Source organism: Cherax quadricarinatus, chromosome 17 (genome assembly GCF_038502225.1).
Source record: "Cherax quadricarinatus isolate ZL_2023a chromosome 17, ASM3850222v1, whole genome shotgun sequence".
Taxonomy (NCBI): domain Eukaryota; kingdom Metazoa; phylum Arthropoda; class Malacostraca; order Decapoda; family Parastacidae; genus Cherax; species Cherax quadricarinatus.
The window spans coordinates 7,366,283-7,382,416 of record NC_091308.1 but is presented as its reverse complement, the minus strand read 5'-3'; the positions used below and the strand labels follow the sequence as shown (position 1 = coordinate 7,382,416).

The window sequence follows — 16,134 nt, the reverse complement described above, 5'->3', positions numbered from 1 at the left end:
CGGTTTGCTGGGTTGTGGGTATTGTTGGCTGCTAGTGATCGGGGCTCCCTCTCGGCTGGGCATCCAGCTGTAGCAAGGGTTTTCTTAATGATGTCGTTGACCTCATTGTGTCTTGCATGTCAACCCTTGGCTTTGGAACAGTTAGGACCATGTAGACCATATTGGTCTGCCTGCGCTTCGCTGCAAATACACATATATTCTGTGTGAATTGGGGCAGCAAGGCACAAAGCCACTGCAATACGGAGGGTCTTAGGGCCGAGTCGCGTTCCCATGGCCGATATGGGAACTGTTTGGAGGAAGTCCCCGTAGTGAGTTGCGCTCACAGCCTGGAGACAGGCAGTTTCCCTATCTGATGTTGCAGCCCTGAGCATGTTGGCAAGCACCTTTTCAGCGATCGGGCCATCTCAGCTTGACTGTTTGTGAGCCAGTGCTGCACTAGGGTTTGGTGCTGAAGCAGCAAGAGTCTCCCATTCAGTGATGGCACTGGCATAGCTAGGGTCTTCTATTCCTGCTGAGTCACTGAGGGTATCAGGAAGAATTTGTCTTATCAACTCATTTGATGCTATGGATGAGGATAGAAAAGCTGGTAGAACAATCTGGGAGGATCTGCGTACTCCTAGCCCTCCAAGCCTGACCGGAAGTGAGGCTTGCAACCACTGTCCATCTTCAACGGAAAAATTCAATACACTCTCTAGCATGGCCTTAAGGAGATAGTCATATTCCTTGAGTTTTGGACTGCTGAAGGCTGGGGAGCATCTCAGAAAGTAGGTAAGTTTTGGGATTGACAGGCACCTGGTGTGTAGGTAGAAGGCATCATGTGTGTCAATGTCTTTCATCCTGCTTTCCATCGTCTGGAGGTCTGAGACTTTTTTTTTTCTAGGATCAGATCGATGGCATTGGACCCAAGAGGAGCACCGAGGAGAGTGCTATTGGCTGGATCAATGGCTCGTGCTCCTGGTAAAAAGGTGCTAATATTCTGGATCATCTGTCGATTGGTAGAAACTATTTCACATTTGGTGGGGTTTAAAGAAAGGCCCAGGCTTTCTCCCATGTCTTTAATTTTACTGATGTCCTCTAGGAGAGATTCTGTTGTGCCCGCTAGGGTACCATTATCCAGGAACCAGATATTGACTCAGCTCACTGGAGACTGTGACTTCCTTGATGACCAAACAGAATAGAAAGGGGGCGAGAGGGTCCCCTGTTGCACGCCCTCACATGATTCAATTTCATGGTCCCCAAACGATTCTATGAAGGGATAAAGGGAAGGGAAGTTTCTATGTACTGCTTGGAGAGCAGCATCCCTTCTGACTGAGTTGAAAGCGTTGGCAAAGTCCAATTTGACCATGATGCAATATGATGCAAAAAATCAGGGGGGGGGGGAGTTGAGTGATAGCTCTAGGCCTTTCGTTTGTAATCAGCACATCATCAGGAGCTTGCAATGTTTAAGATTTCTCCTCGATATTGTAATGGTAGAGTTAACAAAATTGGTTGCAATGGCTGCAACCAATCGTCAATGAAAAAAATATCTATCATTCTATAAAAGACTTTTTTTTAAAGTTTAATTTTTAAGGGAAATTCGGCTCTGTTCGGCAAGGTCGGTTTATTAGGCGAACTTGACTAATATAAATGTTGATACTAAGACGGTTTTGTTAGGACCACGCTGGTCTTGGTGGGACCATGCTGGTCGTGGTGGGACCACGCTGGTCTTGGTGGGACCATGCTGGTCTTGGTGGGACCATGCTGGTCGTGGTGGGACCACGCTGGTCTTGGTGGGACCATGCTGGTCTTGGTGGGACCACGCTGGTCTTGGTGGGACCATGCTGGTCGTGGTGGGACCACGCTGGTCTTGGTGGGACCATGCTGGCCGTGGTGGGACCACGCTGGTCTTGGTGGGACCACGCTGGTCTTGGTGGGACCATGCTGGTCTTTGGTGGGACCATGCTGGTCTTGGTGGGACCATGCTTGTCTTGGTGTGACCACGCTGGTCGTGGTGGGACCATGCTGGTCTTGGTGGGACCACGCTGGTCTTGGTGGGACCATGCTGGTCTTGGTGGGACCACGCTGGTCGTGGTGGGACCATGCTGGTCTTGGTGGGACCACGCTGGTCGTGGTGGGACCATGCTGGTCTTGGTGGGACCACGCTGGTCTTGGTGGGACCATGCTGGTCTTGGTGGGACCATGCTGGTCTTGGTGGGACCACGCTGGTCGTGGTGGGACCACGCTGGTCTTGGTGGGACCATGCTGGTCTTGGTGGGACCACGCTGGTCTTGGTGGGACCACGCTGGTCTTGGTGGGACCACGCTGGTCTTGGTGGGACCAAGCTGGTCTTGGTGGGACCATGCTGGTCTTGGTGGGACCACGCTGGTCTTGGTGGGACCACGCTGGTCTTGGTGGGACCATGCTGGTCTTGGTGGGACCACGCTGGTCTTGGTGGGACCATGTTAGTCTTGGTGGGACCACGATGGTCTTGGTGGGACCACGCTGGTCTTGGTGGGACCATGCTGGTCTTTGGTGGGACCACGCTGGTCTTGGTGGGACCATGCTGGTCTTGGTGGGACCACGCTGGTCTTGGTAGGACCATGCTGGTCTTGGTGGGACCATGCTGGTCTTGGTGGGACCACGCTGGTCTTGGTGGGACCACACTGGTCTTGGTGGGACCATGCTGGTTTTGGTGGGACCACGCTGGTCGTGGTGGGACCATGCTGGTTTTGGTGGGACCACGCTGGTCATGGTGGGACCATGCTGGTCTTGGTGGGACCACGCTGGTCTTGGTGGGACCATGCTGGTCTTGGTGGGACCACGCTAGTCGTGGTGGGACCATGCTGGTCTTGGTGGGACCACGCTGGTCTTGGTGGGACCATACTGGTCTTGGTGGGACCACGCTGGTCTTGGTGGGACCACGCTGGCCTTGGTGGGACCATGCTGGTCTTGGTGGGACCACGCTGGTTTTGGTGGGACCACGCTGGTCTTGGTGGGACCATGGCGGTCGTGGTGGGACCATGCTGGCTGTGGTGGGACCACGCTGGTCTTGGTGGGACCATGCTGGTCTTGGTGGGACCATGCTGGTCGTGGTGGGACCACGCTGGTCTTGGTGGGACCATGCTGATCGTGGTGCGATCACGCTGGTCTTGGTGGGACCATGGCGGTCGTGGTGTGACGATGCTGGTCTTGGTGGGACCATGCTTTGTCTTGGTGGGACCATGCTGGCTGTGGTGGGACCACGCTGGTCTTGGTGGGACCATGCTGGTCTTGGTGGGACCATGCTGGTCTTGGTGGGACCATGCTGGTCTTGGTGGGACCATGCTGATCGTGGTGCGATCACGCTGGTCTTGGTGGGACCATGGCGGTCGTGGTGGGACCATGCTGGTCTTGGTGGGACCATGCTGGTCTTGGAGGGACCATGCTGGCTGTGGTGGGACCACGCTGGTCATGGTGGGACCACGCTGGTCTTGGTGGGACCATGCTGGTCTTGGTGGGACCACCCTGGTCTTGGCGGGACCACCCTGGTCTTGGTGGGACCATGCTGGTCTTGGTGGGACCATGCTGGTCTTGGTGGGACCACGCTGGTCTTGGTGGGACCATGCTGGTCTTGGTGGGACCATGCTGGTCTTGGTGGGACCATGCTGGTCTTGGTGGGACCATGCTGATCGTGGTGGGACCATGCTGATCTTGGTGGGACCATGCTGGTCGTGGTGGGACCATGCTGGTCTTGGTGGTACCATGCTGGTCGTGGTGGGACCACGCTGGTCTTGATGGGACCACGCTGGTCTTGGTGGGACCATGTTGATCTTGGTGGGACCATGCTGGTCTTTGTGGGACCATGCTGGTCGTGGTGGGACCACGCTGGTCTTGGTGGGACCACGCTGGTCTTGGTGGGACCATGCTGGTCTTGGTGGGACCATGCTGGTCTTGGTGGGACCATGTTTGTCTTGGTGGGACCATGCTGGTCTTTGTGGGACCATGCTAGTCGTGGTGGGACCATGCAGGTCTTGGTGGGACCATGCTGGTCTTTGTGGAACCACGCTAGTCGTGGTGGGACCATGTTGGTCTTGGTGGGACCATGTTTGTCTTGGTGGGACCATGCTGGTCTTGGTGGGACCATGTTGGTCTTGGTTGGACCATGCTGGTCTTGGTGGGACCACGCTGGTCTTTGTGGGACCACGCTAGTCGTGGTGGGACCGTGTTGGTCTTGGTGGGACCATGCTGGTCTTGGTGGGACCATTCTGGTCTTGGTGAGACCATGCTGGTCTTGGTAGGACCACGCTGGTCTTGGTGGGACCATGTTGGTCTTGGTGGGACCACGCTGGTCTTGGTGGGACCACGCTGGTCTTGGTGGGACCATGTTGATGTTGGTGGGACCATGCTGGTCTTGGTGGGACCATGTTGGTCTTAGTGGAACCACGCTTTCCTTGGTGGGACCATGTTGGTCTTGGTGGGACCATGCTGGTCTTGGTGGGACCAGGCTGGTCTTGGTGGGAACACGCTGGTCTTGGTGGGACCATGCTGGTCTTTGTTTGAACATGCTGGCCTTGGTGGGACCACGCTGGTCTTGGTGGGACCACGCTAGTCGTGGTGGGACCACGCTGGTCTTGGTGGGACCACACTGATCTTGGCGGGACCACCCTGGTCTTGGTGGGACCACACTGATCTTGGCGGGACCACCCTGGTCTTGGTGGGACCACACTGATCTAGGTGGGACCACACTGGTGTTGGCGGGACTATGCTCCTTGAAGCGTCTTGCATTTATAATGTGACAACAGAGTGATTCACACGCACCCAGACACTGTTAACACAGTAGTTGGGAAAAGATTTCATGTCTACGAAAATTTCTTCTAAAATGCACAATAATTGTTATGTGAGTGTGTGGACGTTAATGGTAGGGTCGACTTCTCAACTTAGATTAAATTGTTATGGGAAGACAACACGATATTTGTTAAGAGTTTATACCTGAAGATTCTAGGTGAAGAGAAAGTAAACAGTGGATGTATATACTCCTATGTGTATTTACATTTGCAGATATACGGTTCGTATATACGTAATCAGTGTATAGACAGTGTTCATGCACACTTAAGAAACTGTATTCATTCATCATTAGATCTGTGTGGGTTGTGCAGCAGAAAGAATGGTGTCAGAAATTCGATTCTCCATCTCTGTTCCCGAGACAAATATACTACGTCTGATCTAGAAGGAAAATGTGTTGTGAGTTCTGGCGGTGAGCATGGTTAGCGTGTGACCTACCTGCGTGAGGACCATGATAGTGTTTAGAGGCCGGTCCATTGCCGGTAGACGGTGCCGGGTTCGGTCCGTTGCCGGTAGACGGTGCCGGGTTCGGTCCGGTGCTGCTGCTGCTGTGTGCTTGTTGGATCTCCTCGTCCAGAGTGTCCAGACGCCAAGGTGTCGTTGGCCGGCTTGGCGGAGTGTGAGACGGGGAACCATCCCGGGGATCCTGAGAGACACAAATGGCTGGGATTTAGTCCGGCAGGAGAGACCATAATTTACTATTAGTCTAACCAGGGGAAAAAAAATCCCACGGAGACAATTTTTGTATCATTTGTTGAGGAAATTTGTCCTTTATCACACGTTTAAAAGTCCTCATCAATTTCTTTTGGGGATTTTTTAAAAGGGAATTTTAATAAGGTCCTTTATGGCTATGATATTTCATTTTCGGTCAAGTGAATCAGGGACGATTATAAGGGACTCAACTGATAATTCTTTTTAAGTTACGTTAATAACCACTCTAGTTTTTCTCACTAAAATATAAACAAAATATGCACAATTTTTCTTGAATACAGAACAACTTAATAAATAACTTAGATGTATTTTTTTAAGATCCGTGGAGTGGATAACATCAAGGATATAGAAAGAGGGAGATAGTATATAGCTACGCGTATTCACAAGTTTGTAGAAACACTGATGCCAATAGTATAGGTCAAGGTATTTTACAGACTGTGAATCCGAAGACAGTAATACACTGATTCTCTATGGATTAGGTACGGGTTACCTATGATTTTGAACTACGTTGGCTCTTAGATGAACTTTTTCAGCTTTGTTTTACAGTTTCAATGGACTAAGTTTATTTATTAAGATATTCGGTCATACAAGAGGAGAGTTTGGAAATTTAGATACCTCCAACAAGCAATCACTGGAAAAGGAACATTTATGGTATGGAATCAATAGCAAAGTTCACGAAATACCAGTTGTACTTGTCTGGTTAATGTATCAAGCGCAGAGCGAAAATGCAAGTTCATGAGCTGGTTTGCAGATAAAGGGATACCAACCATCTCATACACTGGGTCTTCAACATCAGCTCTTTCTGGAATAGTATTTTAGTCAGTGTTAACTTTGCAGGTGCCGTACACACAACAGCCGTCTGGGTTTTACTCAGATGTCTTTTGGCAGTCAGCAAGTCTTCTCAAAAGATCAGTTCTTACGACAAACTGGTAAGGCGTCAGGCAATGTATTTTCAGAGCAAATAATGGAAAAGCTGACATGAAATCAGATGCAGTCCTCTTGCCAATCAAAGAATTTAGTCCAGATGATGAAATGTGTGTATATTAAAATTTACTCTAAATTGATGAATATGCAAGTCGCTTAAACTTGCCAATTGCTTGCGTGACATTTGTCAACAACAGTGGCTAAAAGCAGTTAGGCTGATTCCATCTTTTAGTGAGTGCTTGGGGCAGTGTCTCGTATGATGAGGGGATCGGGAACAGAGGAAGCACTGGAAGTATATAGCACCAATGCTGTAACCATATGATCCGCGGTAAAGCTATTGCTCGTGCTCTCCGAGGACTGTCTGATAAAGGACGCCCTCACAACAAACTTCTTTGCCACTATGATTCCATAAAACTCTTGTGATCGTGAAGGTAGTGTTAATAAAGATGTAGAGAGAGATTCTTGGACAGTTGCTGAAGTAGTTCAAGAACACAGTTCTATCGGTGTACAATACTCACAACTAAAGGAACCAGAGCAACAAGAACTCAGTCACCAGTGCTTCTTTCACTGAACGGTGCCGTAGAGAGCATAAAGATATTATTGAGCAGTCAGTCACGCACAGCAAAACTATGGATACAATGTAAAGGTCATGCTGCGCTTAAGGAATGGGAGGCATTCGAATCTAATTCGAGAAAGTGGGAGCTAGCTCCAATTCCTCGGCTCAAGAACCCCTCCACCATCATCAACGCCCACATACCTGAGAGGACACAGTGGCAATACTGTTACCACCACCTTGTGGGTCACAGGCGTGGGCGTGGGGCAGCGTGGGCGTGCGACTCAAGTGTCTGGTGATAGATGTCAGCCACCCACTACTGGGCATCCCGTCTGAAATGATAAAAAGAAAAATTCATGAGTCATTTGCATCACCAACAGTCTGGTCGGTCGAAGACCGGATCATAAATAGTGGAGAGAGGACTAAATGATCCGCTTACGTTTATCACTTCAGGGTGTCCCCATGATTAATTCACAACCGAGAGAAAGTACAACTGCAAAATGGTGTCAAATACTGTGGTGAAACGCAGTGTTTTCAAGATGGTAAAGATACTCAGAAAGTATATTGCTATAAACATTTGCTGTTGTTGCAGTAGCTGTAGGAATGTTAACCCCACACATGTGCAATACATCTATGACTTTATTTCGAAGACGTTCCGCCAGTACAGAGCTTGTCAACTGGGAGAGTAAAAGTCGAAGTAATGAGTCCCTCTGTCTTGAAGTCAGTGGTTGCGGCGACGTCTTCAAAATAAAGATACCCAGGTGTTGCATATATGTCCAGTTCAACAGCTTATTGATACCGTGTACATCATTAATGTTATGATGAGTGAGAAACACCACCCCTGCACTCTCCCCGTAAGAAGGCTTCGCACACAACGTACTTTGCGAGCGAAATACCGAAGGGCTCTGCCCAAGTGACCATCACTACGTGAGAGGCACAGAAGAGATTCGTTGTGTCAAAGTTGTATCTATTACGTTGTAAGCCAGGTTATTACGCTGCTGGGCGCTTACACTGAACTATCACACTTCACAGTATATACACTAGGCTTTCATACAGAAAAAAATATATAATGGGATATCACAATGCCAATTCCTTGCGCATGCGTTCCGTCCTCTGCATCTTGTCTGCCGAAGGACACATCCAGTCTTCTCGAACTTCTTAAATTTTTAAAGTAAAAAAACATATATGCTTTATTTAGTCGGAGATTATAATTCACTGGCATTGTAAAGGAAAGGGAGAAGTATGATGACTAACAGTCCATGACACAGATCGTCAAAACCTGACGTTAAAGAATAGAAAAATCACAGTATCGTGGCTGGAACAATACACGAATAACCCATACCTAGGAGACTCTAACTTATGACGACGTTTCGGAACACAGTTTAACCCCATTTTTTTTTTTTTTTTGCCGGGCGTTTTTATTATGATGGTTTCTTGTGAGAATGAATTGATGTCGATCAATACTACCATCTACCCACCTTCCCAGGAGCGGCGCAAGTATTTCTATACTTAGCAGGTGGCTGGTTGAAAGGCTAGGAGACTTGCCTTGAGGCAGCGTTATTATTATTAATGTTTTTATTTTGGGGGCTGATGGAGTTTCGGTGGGCTTCTTCCCTCCATACCCCCATGCCACCCCTCTTTGCCTCCACTTCACCAACTGCAGAGGTGGTCAACCAGCCAATACTCCCGCCTACGAGAACACCCACTACCTAACCTCTCCCTGGGGTACAAGATCGTCTGATCCCATTACAGTAGTAATAGTGAGACACAAGTGTGTCACAGGCGTCCCGTTACCAACACAGTAACACCAAAACCTTCCGACCCACCACTAATGTGTCAGAAACAATTTATACTTTTATATAAACCTCGTCGAAGCTCATCTGGCACATCTGCGTCATTCTTCAAAGACCTTTGTTATCACCAGGAGCTTGACTGCTTACGAGCCCAAGCGGACGGAGGGTCGTACCTCCAAAAAAAATATAATAACGAAAGCAATTCATAAAAATTACGGTCTCAGAAGATCTTGTATGGATACAAGGCTGTGATACCTTGTGAGTCAGTGGTGAATCAGGTCGCAGCAGCCTTACGATACCTCATTGTGTTGACTTCATCATTAATCTCCGCCGCTACAGTGCATTAACCTAATTGTCTTAGAACGATTAGTGTAATTTAAGGAATCCTTAAATCTTGGTTGCTTCATTATCGTCGGGAGATTTTTTTTTTAGCAACACAACTCTGTTACAGCTCTAGCACAGCTCCGGAACAGCTCTGTGACTGTTACGCTTCTAGCACAGCTTGGGTATAGCTCTAGCACAGCTATGGTGCAGTATTGTTACACCTCTGTTACAGCTCTAGAACAAGATGATGACCAGCAAGAGAACATGTGAGCCACACACACAAGAACGTGTGAGCCAAACACATTAATGTTTGAGCCACACACACAAGGAGGTATGATCTCCCCCCCACACATGAGAAGGTATAACCTCCCCCCCACATACACGAGAAGGTATGTTTCCCCCCACACACAAGGAGGTGAGAGCCACACACCCAAAAGGAGGTGAGAGCCATACACACACAATGACGTGTGAGCCACACACACACAAGGACGTGTGAGCCACTCACTCAAGGACGTGTGAGCCACACACACACACAAGGACGTGTGAACCACACACACACAACGACGTGTGAGCCACACACACACAAGGACGTGTGAGCCACACACAAGGAGGTGTGAACTGCACACACACACAAGGACGTGTGAGCCACATACACACAAGGACGTGTGAACCACACACACACAAGGACGTGTGAGACACAAACACACAAGGACGTGTGAACCACACACACACAAGGACGTGTGAGCCACACACACACAAGGACGTGTGAGCCACACACAAGGACGTGTGAGCTACACACACACACAAGGACGTGTGAGCCACACACAAGGACGTGTGAGTTACAAACACACACAAGGACGTGTGAGCGACACACACACAAGGACGTGTGAGCCACACACAAGGACGTGTGAGCTACACACACACACAAGGACGTGTGAGCCACACACACACCAGGACGTGTGAGCCACACACAAGGACGTGTGAGCTACACACACACACAAGGACGTGTGAGCCACACACAAGGACGTGTGAGCTACACACACACACAAGGACGTGTGAGCCACACACACACCAGGACGTGTGAGCCACACACAAGGACGTGTGAGCTACACACACACACAAGGACGTGTGAGCCACACACAAGGACGTGTGAGCTACACACACACACAAGGACGTGTGAGCCACATACACACAAGGACGTGTGAGCCACACACAAGGACGTGTGAGCTACACACACACACAAGGACGTGTGAGCCACACACAAGGACGTGTGAGCTACACACACACACAAGGACGTGTGAGCCACACACACACCAGGACGTGTGAGCCACACACAAGGACGTGTGAGCTACACACACACACAAGGACGTGTGAGCCACACACAAGGACGTGTGAGCTACACACACACACAAGGACGTGTGAGCCACATACACACAAGGACGTGTGAGCCACACACAAGGACGTGTGAGCTACACACACACACAAGGGCGTGTGAGCCACACACATGACTGGGGTACAGTATATTCCATTAAAGGTAACTTGAAGGTAAAAAAAAAATGATCAGGTTAATAGACACCCCACCAGAAACAACGACCACCACAACACTAGTTTTTAATCTTCACGTCTACTCCGTCTTATTGAGCATTTTATATACATATATATATATATATATATATATATATATATATATATATATATATATATATATATATACATATATATACATATATATATATATATATATATATATATATATATATATATATATATATATATATATATATATATATATATATATATATATATATATATATATATATGTCGTGCCGAATATGTAAAACTGGTCAATTAGCAAGAACTCATTTAAAATTAAGTCCTTTCTAAAATTATCTCTTATACGTTTAAAGATATATTTTTTTCATTAATGTTGATGTAAAAATTTATAATTTTGCACCAAAAGGAACTTAGAAAACTTACCTAACCTTATTATAACAAGAACAATTTATTTTAGCCTAACCCAACTAAATATATCTTAGATTTGTTTACAATAATTTAATACTAAACAAACACAGTGAAATATATTTTTTTCGTTAGGTTCAGAATGATTTTGGCGAAATTATTGCATACACAAATTTTCGCTTGTCCTATATGGCAAGATGAGCGTTGCTATTTAAGCCAAGATCGCAAGTTCTGCCTATTCGGCACGACATATACATACATATAAATATATATATATACATATATATATATATATATATATATATATATATATATATATATATATATATATATATATATATATATATAAAATATGTCGTGCCGAATATGTAAAACTGGTCAATTAGCAAGAACTCATTTAAAATTAAGTCCTTTCTAAAATTTTCTCTTATACGTTTAAAGATATATTTTTTTCATTAATGTTAATGTACATTTTTTTAATTTTGCACCAAAAGGAACTTAGAAAACTTACCTAACCTTATTATAACAAGAACAATTTATTTTAGCCTAACCCAACTAAATATATTTAAAATTTGTTAACAATAATTTAATACTTAAGAAACACAGTGAAATATATTTTTTTCGTTAGGTTAAGAATGATTTTGGCGAAATTATTGCATACACAAATTTTCGCTTGTCTTATATGGCAAGATGAGCGTTGCTATTTAAGCCAAGATCGCAAGTTCTGCCTATTCGGCACGACATATATATATATATATATATATATATATATATATATATATATATATATATATATATATATATATATATATATATATATATATATATATATATATATATATTTATATATATATATATATGTATATATATATATATATATATATATATATATATATATATATATATATATATATATATATATATATATATATATATATATATATATATATATAGATATATATATGTCATGTCTGAGGGCAATGTGTGGTGTGAATATAATGCAGAGAATTCGTAGTTTGGAAGTTAGGAGGAGGTGCGGGATTACCAAAACTGTTGTCCAGAGGGCTGAGGAAGGGTTGTTGAGGTGGTTCGGACATGTAGAGAGAATGGAGCGAAACAGAATGACTTCAAGAGTGTATCAGTCTGTAGTGGAAGGAAGGCGGGGTAGGGGTCGGCCTAGGAAGGGTTGGAGGGAGGGGGTAAAGGAGGTTTTGTGTGCGAGGGGCTTGGACTTCCAGCAGGCATGCGTGAGAGTGTTTGATAGGAGTGAATGGAGACAAATGGTTTTTAATACTTGACGTGCTGTTGGAGTGTGAGCAAAGTAACATTTATGAAGGGATTCAGGGAAACCGGCAGGCCGGACTTGAGTCCTGGAGATGGGAAGTACAGTGCCTGCACTCTGAAGGAGGGGTGTTAATGTTGCAGTTTAAAAACTGTAGTGTAAAGCACCCTTCTGGCAAGACAGTGATGGAGTGAATGATGGTGAAAGTTTTTCTTTTTCGGGCCACCCTGCCTTGGTGGGAATCGGCCAGTGTGATAATAAAAAAAACTAAAATATATATATATATATATATATATATATATATATATATATATATATATATATATATATATATATATATATCTATCTGTGTGTGTGGGTGTGTGTGTGTGTGTGTGTGTGTGTGTGTGTGTGTGTGTGTGTGTGTGTGTACTTGCCTATTTGTGGTTGCAGGGGTCGATTCACAGCTCCTGTCCCCGCCTGGTTGCTACTAGAGCCTCTCTCTCCCTGTAACATGAGCTTTGTCGAGTCTCTTCTTAAAGCTACGTATAGATCCTGCTTCCAATAATCACTCTCCAGATTATTCCACTTCCTGACAACTCTATGACTGAAGAAATACTTCCTGACATCCCTGTGACTCATCTGAGTCTTCAACTTGCAGTTGTGGCCCCTTGTTGCTGTGTTCCATCTCTGGTACATTCTGTTCCTATCCACCTTGTCAGTATTTTATAAGTCTTTATCATGTCCCCCTTATCCCTCCTATCCTTCAGTGTCATCAGGTTGATTTCCCTTAACCTCTCCTCATAGGACATACTCTTTAGCTCAGGAACTAGCCTTGTTGCAAACCTTTGTACTTTCTCTAACTTCTTGACGTGCTTGACCAGGTGTGGGTTCCAGACTGGTGCTGCATACTCCAGTATGGGCCTAACATACACAGTGTACAGTGTCTTGAACGATTCCTTATTAAGGTATCGGAACGCTATTCTCAGGTTTGCCAGGCGCCCGCATGCTGCAGCAGTTATTTGGTTGATGTGTGCCTCCGGTGGCGTGCTCGGTGTTATGTTCACCCCAAGGTCTTTCTCCATGAATGAGGTCTGTTGTCTTTGTCCACCTAGCCTATACTCTGTCTGCGGTCTTCTTTGCCCCTCCCCAATCTTCATGACTTTGCATTTGGCAGGATTGAATTCGAGAAGCCAGTCTCTGGACCATATGTCCAGCCTGTCCAAGTCTCTTTGCAGTCCTGCCTCATCCTCATCCGATTTAATTCTTCTCATCAACTTCACATTATCTGCGAATAGGGACACTTCAGAGTCTATTCCTTCCATCATGTTGTTCGCATATATAAAAAATAGCACTGGTCCTAGAACTGACCCCTCTGGGACCGCGCTCGTCAAAGGCGCCCACTGTGATACCTCTTTACGTACCATGACTCGTTGCTGCCTCCCTGTCAGGTATTTCCTGATCCATTGCAGTGCCCTCCCTGTTATATGCGCCTGATCCTCCAGCTTCTGCACTAATCTCTTGTGGGGAACTGTGTCAAAGGCCTTCCTGCAGTCTTGGAAAACGCAATCAACCCAACCCCCTCTCTCGTGTCTTACTTCTGATACCTTGTCATAAAACTCCAGGAGGTTTGTGACACAGGATTTGCTTTCCATGAACCCATGCTGGTTTTCATTTATAATCTTGTTCCGTTCCAGGTGTTCCACCACTCTCCTCCTGATAATCTTCTCCATGACTTTGCACACAATACATGTCAGAGACACAGGTCTGTAGTTTAGTGCCTCATTTCTGTTTCCTTTCTTAAATATGGGGACTACATTTGCTGACTTCCATTTCTCAGGTAGTTGCCCAGTTTCAAGGGATGTATTGAAGATTGTGGTTAGGGGCACGCACAGTATCTCTACTCCTTCTCTAAGGACCCATGGGGAGATGTTGGCCAGTCCCATCGCCTTTGAGGTATCAAGGTCACTTAGCAGCTTCTGCACCTCCTCCTCGGTTATTCGTATGTCATCCAACACTTGTTGGTATATTCCCTCTTGATGTTCCCTTCTGTGCTGTCTTCCCACAGCCCTTCCTGTCTCTACTGTAAAAACTTCCTTAAATCTCCTGTTTAGCTCCTCACATACCTCCTGATCATTTCTTGTGAGTTCTACCCCTTCTGTCCTCAATCTGATCACCTGGTCTTTGACTGTTGTCTTCCTCCTGATGTGGCTATACAACAATTTCGGGTCAGTCTTGATTTTCGATGCTATGTCATTTTCATACTGTCGCTGGGCCTCCCTCCTTACCTGTGCATACTCGTTCCTGGCTCTGCGACTGATCTCCCTTTTTTCGTGTGTTCTCTGCCTTCTGTACTTTTTCCATTCTCTATTGCACTTTGTCTTTGCCTCCTTACACCGTCGGGTAAACCAGGGGCTCGTTCTGGTCTTCCCATTGTTTCTGTTGCCCTTGGGAATAAACCGTTCCACTGCCTCCTTGCATTTTGTTGTTACATTTTCCATCATTTCGTTTACTGTCTTTCCTGTCAGTTCTCTGTCCCATGGAATCTCCTGCAGGAAGTTCCTCAACCCTATGTAGTCCCCTCTTTAATAGTCAGGCTTTTCTCATTCAACTCCTGTTACTCTCTCCACTTGCAACTCTACTATGTATTCAAAGCACAGAACCACGTGGTCGCTGGCTCCTAGGGGACTCTCATACGTTCCAAATAGGGAAATCAGATCAAACAAAAATGATCCTAAATGGATGAACAATAGATTAAAATATCTGATTGGTCAAAAGAGAGGCATATATAGGCAAATCAAAAGAGGAGAGGGGCAATTAAGAAATCGATATATTCAGTTAAAGAGAGAAATAAAAAAGGGAATTAGAAAAGCAAAAAGAGATTATGAGGTTAAAGTTGCAAAAGAATCGAAGACTAACCCAAAAGGATTCTTTCAGGTATACAGAAGTAAGATCAGGGACAAGATAGGCCCACTCAAAAGTTCCTCGGGTCAGCTCACTGACAGTGATAAGGAAATGTGTAGAATTTTTAACACATACTTCCTCTCAGTTTTTACACAGGAGGATACCAGCGATATTCCAGTAATGATAAATTATGTAGAACAGGACGATAATAAACTGTGCACTATTAGGGTCACAAGTGACATGGTCCTTAGGCAAATAGATAAATTAAAACCTAACAAATCCCCAGGCCCTGATGAACTGTATGCAAGGGTTCTAAAGGAATGTAAAGAGGAGCTTAGCACACCTTTGGCTAATCTTTTCAACATATCACTACAAACTGGCATGGTGCCAGATAAGTGGAAAATGGCAAATGTGATACCTATTTTCAAAACAGGTGACAGGTCCTTAGCTTCGAACTATAGACCAATAAGCCTAACCTCCATAGTGGGAAAATTTATGGAATCAATAATTGCCGAGGCAGTTCGTAGCCATCTTGAAAAGCATAAATTAATCAACGAATCTCAGCATGGTTTTACAAAGGGGCGTTCCTGCCTTACGAATTTATTAACTTTTTTCACTAAGGTATTTGAGGAGGTAGATCATGGTAATGAATATGATATTGTGTATATGGACTTCAGTAAGGCTTTTGACAGGGTCCCACATCAGAGACTATTGAGGAAAATTAAAGCACATGGAATAGGAGGAGAAATTTTTTCCTGGATAGAGGCATGGTTGACAAATAGGCAGCAGAGAGTTTGCATAAATGGGGAGAAATCAGAGTGGGGAAGCGTCACGAGCGGTGTTCCACAGGGGTCAGTGTTGGGCCCCCTGCTGTTCACAATCTACATAAACGACATAGATGAGGG

General features: G+C 45.7%; 1 protein-coding gene across 4 annotated transcripts in view; it reads right to left on the bottom strand.

Annotated features, from left to right (window-relative positions):
- The window catches only part of LOC128686428 (uncharacterized), a 133,004-nt gene that overhangs the window by 16,093 nt on the left and 100,777 nt on the right, over positions 1 to 16,134 (bottom strand). For all 4 annotated transcript variants that reach the window (XM_053773348.2, XM_053773349.2, XM_070085775.1 and 1 more), the window contains exons 2-3: positions 7,193 to 7,320; positions 5,239 to 5,446 (exon numbers count right to left, since the gene is read on the bottom strand). In XM_053773348.2, the coding sequence (XP_053629323.2) occupies positions 5,239 to 5,446; positions 7,193 to 7,315 (331 nt within the window). In that variant the 5' untranslated portion in view covers positions 7,316 to 7,320. The remainder of the gene's footprint in view (positions 1 to 5,238; positions 5,447 to 7,192; positions 7,321 to 16,134) is intronic.